The sequence below is a fragment of the Scleropages formosus genome, chromosome 16 (assembly GCF_900964775.1).
Source record: "Scleropages formosus chromosome 16, fSclFor1.1, whole genome shotgun sequence".
In the NCBI taxonomy this organism is placed as follows: Eukaryota; Metazoa; Chordata; class Actinopteri; order Osteoglossiformes; family Osteoglossidae; genus Scleropages; species Scleropages formosus.
Genome location: NC_041821.1, coordinates 2,073,903 through 2,089,794, shown reverse-complemented (window position 1 = coordinate 2,089,794; position 15,892 = coordinate 2,073,903). Strand labels below are relative to the sequence as shown.

General features: G+C 47.4%; 2 protein-coding genes across 4 annotated transcripts; one reads left to right on the top strand and one right to left on the bottom strand.

The window, feature by feature from the left end:
- On the top strand, window positions 1-10,337 carry mtmr7b (myotubularin related protein 7b). 3 transcript variants are annotated; one of them, XM_018736107.2, is made up of 15 exons: window positions 1-16; window positions 318-538; window positions 1,493-1,615; window positions 2,649-2,811; window positions 3,091-3,248; window positions 4,095-4,223; window positions 4,352-4,486; window positions 4,743-4,875; window positions 5,436-5,545; window positions 5,656-5,781; window positions 6,336-6,385; window positions 7,399-7,599; window positions 7,719-7,853; window positions 8,239-8,365; window positions 8,741-10,337. In XM_018736107.2, exons 2-15 carry the CDS (start codon window positions 515-517, stop codon window positions 9,044-9,046), a joined length of 1,920 nt encoding a protein of 639 aa, XP_018591623.2. In that variant the 5' UTR covers window positions 1-16; window positions 318-514; the 3' UTR covers window positions 9,047-10,337. The 3 variants fall into 3 exon arrangements, with proteins under 3 accessions (XP_018591623.2, XP_018591624.2, XP_018591621.2); XM_018736108.2 differs by lacking the exon at window positions 1-16 and having other exon boundaries at window positions 199-538; window positions 8,239-8,402; window positions 8,741-8,894; XM_018736105.2 differs by lacking the exon at window positions 1-16 and having other exon boundaries at window positions 201-538.
- A 270-nt stretch (window positions 10,338-10,607) lies between these two features.
- On the bottom strand, window positions 10,608-15,117 carry vps37a (VPS37A subunit of ESCRT-I). Its single transcript, XM_029258916.1, has 12 exons — window positions 14,542-15,117; window positions 14,221-14,295; window positions 13,945-14,062; window positions 13,751-13,851; window positions 13,369-13,597; window positions 13,168-13,238; window positions 12,354-12,481; window positions 11,803-11,861; window positions 11,629-11,697; window positions 11,322-11,465; window positions 11,002-11,107; window positions 10,608-10,878 (listed from the first exon to the last, which is right to left on the bottom strand). Exons 1-11 carry the CDS (start codon window positions 14,649-14,651, stop codon window positions 11,027-11,029), a joined length of 1,185 nt encoding a protein of 394 aa, XP_029114749.1. The 5' UTR covers window positions 14,652-15,117; the 3' UTR covers window positions 10,608-10,878; window positions 11,002-11,026.
- Window positions 15,118-15,892: the final 775 nt, after the last annotated feature.

Genomic DNA, 15,892 nt, shown 5'->3' with positions numbered 1-15,892 from the left:
GGGCGGAAGGTTACAGGTGCACATCTCGCGCCTTCAAGTTCCTCTAGTCACACAATATGATAAATCAGGACATGAATTAGGAACGTGTAAAAATGACTATTCTGTAAACCTACCCATAATATAGGATGTCGATAATTATCATAATTATTATGATGTGGCTCATTTCATTGGCAGTTGGATGTAATTTACGTTTTCAGAAATAACTGTAGTAAAATAAACAGTCATGCGTGGGTATAACGTGTGGCAATATCATGTATAATAAATGTAACGAGAGGAGCACGTGAGCAGCCCCCCCCGCTTCTCCTCCCGCCGCGCAGAGCCGGGTTCTACCACGAGCCTCGCATCCTCGCGCGGGCGCCCGACGACTGGACCTGCAGGACCCGCGACTCCATGAGCAGAGAGCATCGTCACTCATCTTCGGTCATCGTACTCAGGAATATTCTTCATAATAATAATAATCATCATCATCCATCCCGACGCGTCCCTCGATGTGAGCGCGACCGGTCCGCCAATCATGGAGCACATCCGAACACCAAAGGTACGAATAACCGCCTTCTCCTCATCTAATGTCATAGAATGACGAAGCCGTCACTGTGTGAGGAAGGTTTTTTTAATGTTTTATTTTATTCTTTAAATTGTACTAATTTAACGTCTCACTAAGGTTTTCCTAAGAAAACGCCGCCCGGGCGCTGCGCATCGACGAACTGAGTTCGCCACCATTCATTATTGTTCAGGTTCCGACGCCTCGTACCCACATGATTATTTCAGCGTTACTTTCAGCAGGGCTTAAACATAATCGTTTGCGTCATAAACGAGCACAATTTTCCTGTTTCGTGTACATAACATATCTATTTATTATTTGCGTGTGGACGGAGGCCGGCCATGTCGTGACAGTGACGATTCGTTTACGTGTGAAGAATATCTGAGGCGATTAGCTCGATAACGCGTGTAACATTCGCGTCAGATAGAAAAAAAAAAATGAATACGATATTTTATGAGGGCGCGATAACAAAAACATGGCGATGCGAACCTGTGCCGCGTGGCGGCGCGAGGCTGCGCTTTTTTCTTTTCTCCCCCCCCACCCCGATGCCTGCCTTTCGCCGGCTCGTGACGTCGTACCTGCACGAGCCGGTGAGGGTGCGCGCGCCCGCCGGGCTCTCTCTGCGGCTCGTGCACACACGTCACATTTCACCCGTATCATTTGAGTGCAGCGGTTGAGGGAGCGGGCAGGGCGCGCGCTCCCGCCGTTGGTGGGTGACCGTGACCGTGACGCGTTTCTGCAGCAGTTCCATAACAGGCGTAGGGTCCTTCACCAGAGCGCTGCACCTCAGTCCACGTGTAACAGTCTGAAAAGTGAGGTGACTCACACTGTGAGTGTGAATATTTTAATTGCGTTTTGCTCTGTTCAGGTGGCTGCTCAGTGTGGCCATTTGAGTTTGTGCTGTTTGTGGAAATCAAATGTGTGTTTACTTCTCTTTCTCTCTGTTTCCAGGTAGAACATGTCAGTTTGATTGACAGGGCATCTCCCAGGAAGCCCTGCGTAGGAACTCTCTACCTGACCGCCAGTCACTCCATCTTCGTGGAGCACGACGCCGAGCGGCACCGGGAGACCTGGGTAAATGGGCTCCGGGACACGGCGGCGCTGCTCTGCTTTCGCACGCACCTCCCTGCAGCTCTTGAAGAATGAAGAGCATTTAGGGCCTTGGTGGACCTTCTGCTTTCCTTGAGTTTCACCGTCATGTGATGTTTGAGTTGTAAACTTACAGCTGCTTGTGTGTGTTAAACTGCTGTGTTGCCATTCTGTCCATCCATCTGTCCGTCCCTCCGTCCATCCATCCTCAGTAACCACTTGTCCAGAGTCTCTCCTGAAAATGTAGGCTCTGAGGCTGGGTACACCCTGGATGGGATCCTATCCTTTGATGCTTTTGTTAGGGAATAAAAGGGATGTATTAAATATGACGTGTGTGATTAAGCCAAAAATGCACGGGCGGCACAGTGAGTAGCGCTGTTGTCTCACAGCACTTGGGTGGTGCGAGAGGACGTGGGTTCGATCCCAACTCAGTTTGTGTGGAGTTTGCATGTTCTCCCTGTGTTTCTGTGGGTTTCCTCCCACAGTCCAAAGGTATGCTGTTCAGGTTCACCCATAGTGTGTTAGTGACAGAGAGAGTGTGTTCCACTGATTTATGGATGAGTGACCCATTGTAAGTAGTGTATCTAGCAGGGTAAGTTACCCTAGTGAATAAGGTGTGTAGGCTGATAACACTACATAGAGCTCATTGGAAGTTGCTTTGGAGAAAAGCGTTTGCTAAATAAATACATGTAATGTAAAATGTGTAACGTTTCTCCTAATTTGATGGTTGACAAAGACAGTAGTTCGTCATTTTAATTATGAATTATTTAGAGTTCACAGGAAATTGTACAAATTGCACACATTACTCATCGCTTCAGCTTTGTTTACTGGGATAGTTCTGGGTGTGATGCTTTTTCACTGGCACAAGCTGATCCGATGGCCATCCCGAGAAACTGCCATTTTTACCCCCATGATCTGAGACCTTGGCATGGTTGTCCCCGTGACCTTAGGGACAGTCCTTGTTATCCTATAGACGAGCATAATCTCTGGCACCTTCTGTTGTGTCCGTGGTGTGAAGGTGCTGCACAGCTTGGTGTGTCTGGTCGAGAAGCTTCCCACAACCCCGGCTGGATGCCCCTTACTCCTTCGCTGCAGAAACTTCCAGGTGTTCCAGTTTATCATCCCCCAGGAGAAGGACTGCCAGGATGTCCACGCCTCACTCACACGCCTCTCACGACCAGGTCAGAAGGGATGTCTCTGTCAGTTTGTTACTGTGCTGCTGAGTTGGTCAGCAGGCCTCATTTTTAGAGATGGGCGTTTACTGATGCAGGTCCTGCTTTTATGGGTCGAACACAGTATTTCTAACACTATGAAATGTTTTTTTTTTTTTTTTTTTTTTCTCCCCCCCCTTGCATGCAATAATCACTTGAGTTGCTGAGGTCCTTTTGTGACCAATGGTCATCAGTCAAAACTGTGTCTCACATGAGCTTCTCCTCACCTTTGTTACTCCATCCATCCAGAGCGATATGCAGAGCTCTACTGTTTTTCCTTCAACCCCAATACGGATAAGGAGGCTCGTGAGGAAGGCTGGAGCGCCATTGATCTCCAGGCGGAATACCGCCGCATGGGGCTTCCTAACCACCTCTGGCAGCTCACGATGGCCAATCGGGACTACAGGGTCAGTGTGTAGCTGTATGGTCAGTACTGTCTTGCCATAGCTCTGTATGGTATGTACAGAGTCTGTACTGTGACATCAAAGCTCTGTAAGTGACTACATGATTGTTATCGTTATAGCAAAACCGTGTCATGGACTACAGGGTCACTACTGTCTCTGTGATTGACTGTGTGGTCAGTACTATCACAGCAAAGCTCTTGAGAGCCTACAGGGTTGGTACCGTCACACCCGAGCTCTGTGTGCTCAGTGCCATCGTGCTCTGAGAAAGTGATTCAGGCTGGAAAAAGTGCTTAGTCATAGGTGAGCAGATAACAGCTATTCTCTTGCTTCATAGCAAAGCCAGTTCACTTATGTTTTCTGTGCTTGGATATTCATTAGAATTTTGGCAGTATGAAAGCTTTTCTACATATGATTCATTCTTATTTTTACACCGATAGTAAGTTTCTGGATTTTAGAGGGTCTCATCTGTATTTTTACACTCAAGAATGCCTTAAGTAATGAGACAGCTGGTAGCGTTGTGGTTAGAGCTGCTGCCTTTGGACCCAGGGGTCACAGGTTTGATCCCCCCTCTGGCTGTACTACCCTTGAGCAAGGTACTTACCCTAAATTGCTGCAGTAATATTAACCAGGTGCATAAATGGCTAAATGATTGTAAATACCTTAACATTGTAAGTTGCTTCGGATAAAAGCGTCAACTAAATAAGTAAATGTAATTACCTGTTATGGTTTTACACTGATTATAAAAGGACTAGCAAGTGTTTATAGTAAGGCTGCAAGTACAAGCTGCTGTTATCGGGGAAAAGTTTTGTCTCTCGTTCTGTGCACAGACTGAGATAACTCTTTCCCCAGGTGTGTGACACATATCCCAGCGACCTGTACGTCCCAAAGTCAGTCACGACCCCCATCGTGGTTGGGAGCTCCAAGTTTCGCAGCAGGGGCCGGTTCCCCACGCTGACCTACTACCACCGGGACAACCATGTGAGAGTCGCTGCACTTCGCCACTCTCCACTGCTTCCTCACTTGGCCTTCCAAGCCAGTAGTACAGAAGTGTGTTACCATGACTGTACCCCGTGTCATAAGTTGACTCTTTCCCTCCCCCTATGCAGGCCACCATCTGCCGCAGCAGCCAGCCGCTGTCAGGCTTTAGTGCACGCTGCCTGGAAGACGAGCAAATGCTGCAGGCCATCACCAGCTCGAACCCAGGCAGCTCGTTCATGTACGTGGTGGACACCAGGCCCAAGGTGAGATCTGTCTAGTAGTGAAACACATCTTTAGTGGTACCACTGCGGATGAGGGGCCTATGGAGGCAGTATTCAGGGCTGTAGTCCTTGTCTAAAGAGAAGAGGGTATACGTTACATGTTATATTAGCATGTAAATTTTTGTTCAGTCTATTCAGGGATTTGGGAAGTCTTTCATAGGAGTAATCTAGAGAGTTTAGCATTCCAGAGGAACGTGAACGATGACGGAGAATCTGGTTCCCGTTCTCTGATGTGCAGCTGAATGCCATGGCCAATCGAGCAGCAGGAAAGGGCTACGAAAATGAAGATAATTATTCCAACATCAGATTCCAGTTCCTTGGCATTGAGAACATCCACGTGATGAGGAGCAGCCAGCAGAAGATGTTCGAAGGTATTATCTTCACAGGGTTACGAAGGCAGCATGCCTGCTGACTCTGAACTTTTGCCCCGCTTTGAAAAATTTAGTGGACATTTTTGTTTTATGCTGAACAGCACTTTGCAGAGTGCAGTTTACACCACCAGTTGCGCAACTTAGGACATTTGACTCATGCGGCCTTAAAAGAATGCAAACTGTGTAGTTTTTAGATGTTTGCCAGTGTTTTCTGTGTCGTAATTTTATCCACTTCAGTGTGTTGGTCAGTTACTGCGGTTGAATTTCTTCGTGGATCACTGAAACCTCAAGTTTCCAGACAGAGAGCATGACACTGCATGAGAGAGCAGTAGAGATTCTGGTCTCAGTTTTGTATAGTGAATTGAGGTCTTTAGAATTCCTCCTCTCTGCTGGTGTGTAAAAGACTCTTGTGTTCTCTGGAGTATTTGGACTCTTACACACTGCTTGTGTGTGAGTAGGGGGGATGAACAGAAGACTCTGGATGTGTCAACAAGGGCAGTGAAGACCAGTGATGCAGCTTTCTAAGCCCAGCCTCTCTTGCTGTGTGGTGTCCCCTACAGTGTGTGACCTTCGCTCACCCACCATGACAGACTTTCTCTGGGGACTGGAGAACTCAGGCTGGCTGAAGCACATAAAGGCCATCCTGGATGCAGGTGTCTTCATTGCAAGAGTGAGTGCCTGGGTGGGCTCTAGGAGCAGGGTTGCCATCAGGCAGTGGACAGCATCGTGTGTGTCTGTCTGTCTGTCTACATGTTTACCTTCTTTGTCTCCCATGTGCAGGCAGTAGCAGAGGAGGGCGTCAGTGTGCTCGTCCACTGTTCAGATGGCTGGGACCGGACCGCCCAAGCGTGTTCTGTGGCCAGCCTTCTCCTGGATCCTTTCTACCGGACCTTGAAGGGACTCATGGTAGCGTTTCCACCACAGCACCAGATCACTGTTCCCCATGGCCTGATCTGAATGAGTTTTAACCATCTTTAACTAACCTTCTTTCTGCAGTAACAGTTGGGTAGAGAGTGGCACTATGATGCAATTGCTGTATTTCTTAGAAAAGGCATGTGAATACTTGAGGATGTGTCGTGGTGTTTTTCAGTTAGAGATCATGAGTTTTGGGCCTTGCTCTTACCTATGTCCACGGCAAGAAACGATTTTGGAATGTGAGTCAGCTCTGAGAGTTTATACATGTGTACTGTTGAAATCTGAAAAAAGTGCTTTCAACGTATGAGCATTTAGGTTCTTAATCATAACATGAATTTGTGCTGTTTAGAGACATTGAAAATTATCAACCCTAAGAAGTTTGACACTGATATGATTTGAGATATTATTGAGGGTTTCGTCAGTTTCCTGCTGTTTCCTCTTCCTCAGAGGAGAAAAGTTGAAGTTCTTCTATAATCTATATCTCTTTACTAAAACACAATGGAGTCTGTGGAGTGTGAAGGAATAAGAGCTTCTTCTCACCTCAGGTACTCATTGAGAGGGATTGGGTCTCATTTGGGCACAAGTTTTCCCACAGGTGAGGATATGAAACCTATGCTATTCATCCGTTTGGGCATTATTACTGCTTGCTTTTTGTATTATAGTCATCAGTTAGGAGGCTGATTTTTTTTATTTTAGACTTTTCACAATGTGCTTTAGTCTGAAAATAGAAAAGTATTTGTACACTGGCTCCTCAACATACAAACACAGCAGAGATTGGAAGCCTGTCTGTAACTGTTTCATTGTAAATCCAAAGTCACTTGAACCACTTAGAATCACACACACACATTGGCTGAAGCCGCTTGTCCCAAGCAGGGTCACGGTGAGCTGGAGCCTAACCCAGCAACACAGGGTATAAGGCTGGAGGGGGAGTGGACGCATCCAGGATGGGACACCAGTCCATCACAAGGCAACCCAAGCAGGACTCAAACCCCAGACCTGCCAAAGAGCAGGACCTGGCCAAGCCCACTGCGCCACCACGCCCCCTAGTCACAATCAACAGAAGTTTAAAAATTAAGACCTCTGACTTTAAATTACTTATTTTAATGCGTTAAAAATTACTTATATAGTCCCCACAAACCGTTTTCAGGTTCTATTTAGTTTATTTTTAAAGAGCACTCTTCTTACTCCTTGAACATATTTCAAAGAGTGCTACATCAGAGATGGAAATGGAACAATGCAGATATCCAGTTATTATGGCAACAGCCATAGTTAGCTATTTAGATCAGGCAGCTGAGGAGAGTAAAACAAATTCCCAGCTGCAAAAAATACAACAAAAACAAATCTCTGATGGTCCAAGAGATCTGAATTAAGGTGGTCCTCTGCCCGTACTCCGTTCATTTGCTGTTTATTGTTCTGGGACCATCTCTCATCTCACAGGCTTAAAACATAGATTGTGTTTGCAGCAAATGCTTTAGAAGTTTTAGAAAATAGATGTGAACAAAATGAAGTTAGATAAACTGTCTTCTAAAATTCGTAATTCAGTTGTGTGCAGCAGAAGAAACCAGTGTATTTGAAGTACTGTTCAGGCGGCCCTTCCCCTATCACCAGGTACGGCCACCTGGATGGTGACCCTCGCGAAGTATCTCCAGTAATGGACCAGTTCCTGGAGTGTGTATGGCAGCTCTCACTCCAGTTTCCCTGTGCCTTTGAGTACAACGAACGCTTCCTCCTTCACCTCCACGAGCAGATTCACTCCTGCCAGTTTGGAAACTTCTTGGGAAACAGCCAGAAGGAGCGGGAGGAGCTCAGGTGGGGGACCAGAGTAATTTGTGCTTGCACCCTGGCACTTTTGGGTTCTTGTCTCGTTAAAGACCATTTTGCATCTTGACCAGAATACTTCGTGTCAGTAATTAGTTTTATTCTGATAGGGTCAGGGAGAGGACCCATTCAGTCTGGGCTCATCTGTGGATGAACAGGGCTGACTACATCAACCCTTTATACAGGCCAGACCACAGCCAGACCCAGGGAGTGCTGCGGCCTGCCACCGCCCCCTACTGCTTCAAGTGGGAAATGCTTCCAATTCTAATCCAAACTCATAACCTTTGTCACCTTCATGTGGTGTCTCTTTCTACTAATGTAATGCACGAATTGTATTTTCTATGAGATGTATGTCTGCTAAATGAATAAATGTAAATGTGTAGGTTAGAGAAGAGAAGTGATTAATGATTTGGGGTCATTAAATGGAGCTTTTCTACATTATTCTGCATTGCCTCTGTGGGACACAGAGGGAAGTGGAGTGTAGCTGTATAAGTGATTAAATCCGTTCACCTGTGCAGTGTATTCCTGTTCTGAGTTCATGCAGTGGAGCAGATGGGAGGGGCTCAGTGTTGCTGGGAGAGAACTTACTGAGCTGGGAAGAGGTACCAGTTCAAACCTGTTTCTGTTCAGGTTCTGGAGGGGCATGTACTGCCGCTCGGAGCAGGTCCACCAGCGGCCACCCACGGTGACGGATGTCCTGACGACCGTGAGGGAGGAGTCCCAGCAGCTGGAGGCGGAGCTTAGCGCCCAACAGGAGGTACCGCGGGGGACGGCCCACCCTGCCAGCGAACAAGGCACACGCAGATGTAGCACATGCCGGTGGCACACCCCTTTCTAGACATCACCCCTGAAATGCTCTGACTTTCTCAGGCATTATAGGATCGTTTTAACTTGGTGAATTCAAAACTGATCATTTGTTATTAACAGCTATGTTAACGTGAAAGCTAACTGGAAAAACAAAAACAATCAGCTCTTTTGCCTCTTAGCCTGTCTTGTCATGTTTCTTAATGATGTGTAAGATGGAAATAGTGGGTGTCTAAAAAGGAGTTGTGCACCAGAAGCTATGCGCTTTACATTGTATATTTTACTTACTTAAATGTATTTTGACTTGTCCCTTTTTATGAAATTGCAGAAAATGGCGATTTTGGGAAAGATGCGTACGATGAGCGTCATTCCCAAGATGAGCACAGTGAATGAGAGCAGGCTGACATCTGGCTCCCCATGGGACAAACCAGGCCGTTTCCCTTGCCACCGGGGGGAGCCAGAGAGCCTGCTGCAGGGAGTGGCCCGCAACAAGCTCAAGAGCTCCGACCCTGACCTTTCAACCAACAGCGACCAGGAGTCCGGAGTGACCGACCTGAGTTGCCTGTCGCCAAGCAGCGGAGAAGACAGCGTGAAGGACCCGGACTCGGACGAGGCCGCTTACTCTACTGCCTGACTGCAGGGGGCACACTAATGATCATCAGGGAAACACAAGGGCATCATGGGTAAGCTAAGATGCCTGCGAGTGAGGAATTCAATAATTTCTTACTGTACACATATACTGAAGTAAAGGGATGGACCAGTCTGAAGTACAGCCTGAGATGAGAGGAAGCAGTCTAAAACTGGACGATTTTACCATGTTTATTTTGGGTGTGAACAGTGAATCCCCTTAGCCAGCTTTTAACACCATTTAAATGTTTTATCCATTTCACACTGGGTAAGTGCGTATAGAAGAATGTGAGCAGACAAAGAATAAAGCAAACCACACCCATAGGAAAATGTTTACAAAAGTGAAGGGCAAAATATATTTTGGTGCAATATTTTATGTTCTCTGTTATGCACTTTTAGCAGGTAGTTCTCAGTTGTGGGGAAGTGGACTCGGAGATACCAAAAATAAAGGACCCCCCCCCCCCGCTAGTTCTATGGTGAACACCCACCAAATAAATCACCTCCCTTGGAGTGAGGGTGGGTGAAGATCTTGTATTTTAAGCTCAACTGAAGGATGGAGGTGTGTAACAGCTAAATTCTCCGCAGGGTAGCTGTAAGGGCCATGGATGTTTATTTGGACACACACAGGGTTCTGATACCAAAATGTAAATCAGCCTGTTCCGCAGAGGGTGGGTGGGGCCATACAGCACTGGGAGCATCCTCAGGTTTGCAGCAGCTTTCCCTGCCTGTTTCTAGTACAAACCCACATTCTGCTTTCCCCTGTAGCGAGCGAGAACACTGGAGACACACTTAGTTGTTTTTTTTCAAGGTAATCCATTTTGTAGTGAAATGTGTGTTTAGTGATGGGGATAAGGCCCATCTCTTCGTACCATGGTGTAGTGTTCATATTTTCACAGCCAACACACCGTCCATGTGAAAAGCTTGGGGTTTTTCCTGTTTTGTACTTAATTCCTTGTCTTTCCTTAAAGGATCTACGTGTTGCTTAGGACTTTTGAACGACAAATCATGTAATCTTTTAAAATCTTGTGGACAAACCTACAAGTGGGATTTTAGCATCGCATTTCAGAAAGTTGTTCCTTTTATGTTGTAAACAGCATTCTTGTAACAAATGAGATCAGTTCATTTGTTACCTATAATCAAATTACATTTTTATCCCTTGTTACAGTATATAAGTTGAAGTGGTAGTCTTGTTACTATTCTAACGCTAATACTTATCTAACGATTCAAGTTAAATCTGTATCAAACTGGTTCTGTTATAATGTATTCAATATTGTATTGTAAGTAAAAAATAAACTCAATGCAGCATGTTTTGAATTTAAATATCCAGTAGCTTTTCCTAACTTATCTATAGTACAACAGAAAAGTCAGCATTAAAACAATCCAACAGAACCATATTTAAAACCATATTTGGATGGATGACTAATAGCATTGCCCTGAAAGCATCACATGAGGGCTTTTGTGTGACTGAAGTATTTGAGTGGGGCACTGAAACCAGCAAGCTTGTGCTGGCAGCAGCCCATCAATACAAAAAAAAAAAAATCCTAAATTAAAAACAATTCAAAAGATTCTTCACTGAACCAACAGTGTTAATGTTTATTACCTAACAAATTAAATAACATATAATACATTGTCTCTGATTATAATAAAGCCTATTAACATTACTTAAATACAGTATTTGGGGTAGGGAGGCATTGCGCAAACACTCAGATTGAATTCAAGTAAATTAAGTCATCTCCCTCGAACACTCATCTGAAAACATCTTCTGAAAAATTTCTAATTCTGAAACAATTGCAAAGAGCTTCCTTGCATCAGTTTGTGTGTCTCCTCTGGATGTCATCTCTGTCAGAGGGGAGGGAAAAAAAAAAAAACGCACAGAAATGGAACAAAAGTTTTGCACATTTTGTATATAGTGTATAATCCTGAACATTGTAAGACACCACATCTACATCATCAGGCCTTTACCTTATAAAAGTAGAGATGTAACAGCCTAATGTGAAGTGTGATATGGCCCATGGGTGTTGATGGCCTGCTGAAGCTTCTCTTCCTTCGCCCGCCTACAGTGACAGAGCTGCAGTACAGAGAAGCAGACAATACCTGAGTTACGCACAGTCAGGTCTCTTTCATACACCACCGTTATAGACGGGTTACACAGAAAACCGTCACCTCTGTTACAGAAGCAATCATTCTCTTTCCTAATTTGAGAGCCAGAAACGTCACCTCCATAACATACACACCAGACAGATACATCACCTCTGTTACCCTCTGAAGAACAGTCATCTTACCGTCCTCTTCTCCATGAAGCTGGTGAGGAAGTTGTCGATCTCGCTCTTGCCGTTCAGGAAGTCCTCGGCCGTTTTCTCCGACTCTTCCTCAGCCTGGTGGGCTGCCACCTTCAGCCGGGCCTGCAGGGCGCTCAGACTGCAGCTCTGTGAGAGAACGTCCACGTTACCATGAGCTCGGTTCCTCTGGCGCCACAAACCAAGACGATGAGTACAGGAACAATCCCAACGTGAGATCCTACGCTACGGAGAAGACCTGCTGCTGACCACCTTCCGCAATGTGGGTTTGAATGTGTGGCACAAGTCTCACCTCAGCCAGTTCGTGCTGCCGCTGCATCTTTGTCTCGAAGGCGGACTTCATCTGGGTGAGCTGCTCGTACTGAAAAACAGCAGTGAACACTGGTGTTTTTTCTGTAAGGCCCACCCCCTGAGGATTTGCTTTCGCATTTTTTTTCTGTAGCCCCACATCCAAGTGGTCACTCACTTTGAACAGCATCTCCTGCCTCTTCCCTTCTAGCTGGGGTTCAAGGAGCAGGTTCCTTTCTGTGGGAGCAGACAGAACCAGGATGTTGAGTGTGGAAGGCTTTACTCCTTCAGATGGTACTGTGTTCACTGTCACCAAAGTCACAGGGGACTGAACTTTTCAGCACAGAGTTCTAGGCTCAAAGCCCAGCCACTCTAAACGGCTTTTGTAAATAACCCTGCTGTAGGTACAATAATGTTCGTACCCCTATAATATTACCATTTACACTGAGTTGTCCTGTTGTAAATGTGGTTAGAGGATTTGCCAACACTATTACCTTGTACAACTTCTTTATCAAGATATGCAAATGAGAAAGTGTTTTTAATTATAATTTCCCTGCATGGGTTTTATTCTGTTACCAGTTCTTTGCCTATAGACAGCATAGTGGTTAATCTGCCAAACCTTCACTTTAATCTGCTTGACTGATCAAAGTTCTTGCAGTGCTTCTGGATCCTTTGGATACTTTGAGGCACCAACAGGGCGGTGACTCAGCGACTGTTCCTGCTACTCACTGGCCATGTCCACGATGCTGCCGACCAGCTCCTCTTTGTCCGAACACACCTGCTTGAGCTGGGGCAGACACATGAAGAAGTCCAGCATGGGGGGGTCCTGCTCGTTCAAGTCCTTCAGCTGAGAAATACTGAGGACAGGACAGGAGCAGAGCGGTGATGAGCGACCACCCAGCGCATTTACACCTACATCCTGCATAACCCCGTAATAAACCAAGATACATTTATTGTACAGCGTTGTGGTCAGACTGTTTTGGGTCGAAATTCGTGTACAATTCATTCGAGTCGAAAGAGGAGGCAGGCGCTGGAGCCGTTACCCACAAAGCACCCGAGTTCAAATCTGCAGTCGAGCTGGTAGTTCCCTTGACCAAGGTAGTTACCATGAAGTAATACAGCAAAAATTACCCAGCTGTATAAAGGGGAAAATCACTGCAAGCTGCTTTTTTCTCAGTGTCGGCTAAATTAATAAACTGTCATTAAACTTAAATGTAAGAATATGTAGTTTGAGTCAGACTCCAGTTCTTTGGTCTATTACATGTAAATCCAGTAAAGTTCTACATGGTGAACTGCTATAAATACAATTTAAAAAGCTGATCTATAGAGCCAAATCACACGAAAAATAGTTACCTCCCATTAATACAGTAAGCATGTGACTCATATTTAGCGGCACATCCAGCAGCAGCGGGCCGTTTACCATGAACTCGACCACCAGCGCCGACACCTCGACGCGAAATGAAACATCCTCAGAGAGAACACCAGCCTCATTGTTCACAGCATAATGAAATCAGCGCAGTGAGAAGTGAAAGTGGAAGTTTACCTCATTTCAGAAAGCTCTGGAAAGGTGTCGGGAATTTCCGGCATCTTGTACAAGTGACCATTGAGCCCTGCCTAAAATACAAGAGAACACAGTGACAGTTATAAGAACGAGCTATTAAATATGTCACAATTACATAAAAAGGGAACAAAGAAAATAAAATGTGACTCTTACCCAACGTGCATTGCTCTTGGGGAAACCTACCTGGGAGTCGGCGGTGGGCACGGGCAGCGGCAGGTCCGTGATGAGGCCGTAAGCAGGTGCCGCGGCCCGGGGGGTGGCGTGGGGTTCCGTCCCAGGGTGGGGCAAGGGTGCGGGGCCCACGGGACGAGTGCCCTCTTGGGGCGGGAACGCGGGGAGGAAATGGAAACCCGGGGGGGCCGTGTAGGCGGCTATTCCCGATGCCTTGTACATACTGCTCACGTGGGTGGGGCTGCGAGGAGCGGAGCCAGGAGAAAAGTTGGGTTAGGGCCCCGTTTCGGTTTAGGGTTTCGACCTTCACCCGCTGGATCCCCTGACCGGACCCATCTACGGGCATCTAATGAGGGCCCAGGTTACGAGCCACGTCCCCCCCGGTCACACTCACAAGGGGAAGCTAGGGGGTCCCGGGATGACGGCGGGCGGACTCTTCCAGAACTCATCCAGGATGCTCTGTACGGTTTTGCCCAAATCCGAGTGCATCGCAAACTGAAAGCAGAACGTTGTTTCCGTTAGAAGCTCACGCACGCGAGGGAGCTGCCGCAGAGGCGACGGTCGGAAGAGCATCGGCCGGACGCTCACGTTGGTGACGAGGGGGCTCGTGACCATAGTGCCGTTGGTACTGTCGACCAGGTGATGGCCCACGGGGGGGTACACGCTCACCACGGGCTTCTCCTGCGGAAACTGCGGCGGCAGGAGGCTGCGGGGGAGGAGGAGGTGGGGGGGGATCAAAGTCTCACGAGAGCTTGCGTGTGTCAGTGAGTGAATGAATGAATGACATCTTCATCAAACACACAGCAGAGTGATAAAAACACCCGCAGGGCGCGCGCGCGCACACACACGTGACCGGTGGCTCACATGTTCACGCTGATGGTCGTGTTGTTGACCGTGAACGGGACCCTGTACTCCACGTCCTTCTGGATCTCCGCAATTCTGAGCACAGAGCGATACACACACACACGTTACACGCCGTTAGCACACAGGAGGAGGAGGAGGAGGAGGCGATGGGACTCGCTCGAACCCACAACCTCTGGGTTACAACAACTCGTCCGCGGCCTTCACCGCTGCCCGTCTCACGTGTTAGCGAGGAAGGAGGAAGCGGACGAAGAAGGCTGAAGGCAGGGAGGGAAGGAGGATCAAGCGAGAGGTAAACAGACAGAGTAAGACTTTAATCCTCACGTGGGGTGAGCGGCCTTCAGGGACTCGATCTGCCGCTGGCGCTGCTGCTGCAGGCTGGTGAGGGGCGGCAGGGCCGCGGAGCCCTTCGACAGCGGGAAGATCCAGTTCATGGTGCGGCGGAGGGAAGCCCCCGGAGGGAGGAAACCCCCGGGAGGGAGCCTCAGAGCCTCAGAGCCTGGGCGGGCGGGCGGCCCGGCGTCGTCGGCGAGCAGCCACTCGCTCGCACACACGCTGACTCCCTCTTTCTCACACACACACACACACACACAGTCACTCGCTCGCTCGCTCGCTCGCTGACACAGTCAGAGCCGGGACGGAAACGGCTACGGCTACGACTCGCCCGAAGACATGATGATGATGTTGTCGGCCCGCCCGTCAGAACAGCGTGGACAGAGTCAGTCGCGGTGGTGTCACACTCACACACACAGAGCGTCAGCACGCGGCGTCCGCGGGCACCAACATGGGTCCGAGCGTCGCGCGCAACCCCGGCGCGGCCTGCGGTCCGAGCCGAGAACAGCCAGGAAGACAACAACACCGTGTGTCACTTCTGTGGCGGTGTCACTGGGTCCGCTGCGTCACGACGTAACGTCCGCACGCACCGTCCGTACGTGCATACGCGTTTTTTTTGTTGTTGTTGTGGCGTCAACGCGCAGCGCGCTCCCCTCTTACGTCATCACGTCAGTACGTAAAGATGAGTAAGGAAGCCGAAAAGACTCGTTTCTAGATTTAAATTTTACTTTAAAATATATATGACATATAAAATATACATATATATGTTAAATATAAAATATCAACGCGGCTGCTAGGCTAAGGAGATCTCTTTTAAGGTTATGCACAAATTCCAGAAAGCCTTTTGTGACAAAATTCAAGGGGCGCGCGCTTTATGATTATTATGGCAGTTATTAATACATGATGATGTATTATTACAACAGACCACGTGTTGCAGGCAACTCAAGTATTTTACTTGATTCTCCTCAACAAGAGGTGATACCATGGCGCAGACCTGGGTCGTCTTCTAGATCTTTACATGATTTTGTACAACATATAAGCACTCGAGGTAGAGGATGTAATCAAACGTTCAAAGCGACAGAAAGGAAGGTCAGAGGTTCAAACACGAGCAAACAGGATACTCACTCAGCAACGGAAATAATAATACTAGTAATAATAATACTTTATTGATCATGCCCATCGAGAAACTCGTTGCACGCACACCAGTCACGTGGTCACGCGACTCATGGAGTGAAATGTTCGGAAAAAGACTCGGTTTATATATCACTTCAAATAGCTTTTAAAACGTTTCTCCGGGGTCACAGAAGAGGTAATGTCAAGAAGCAGAGGTTTTATACACTCG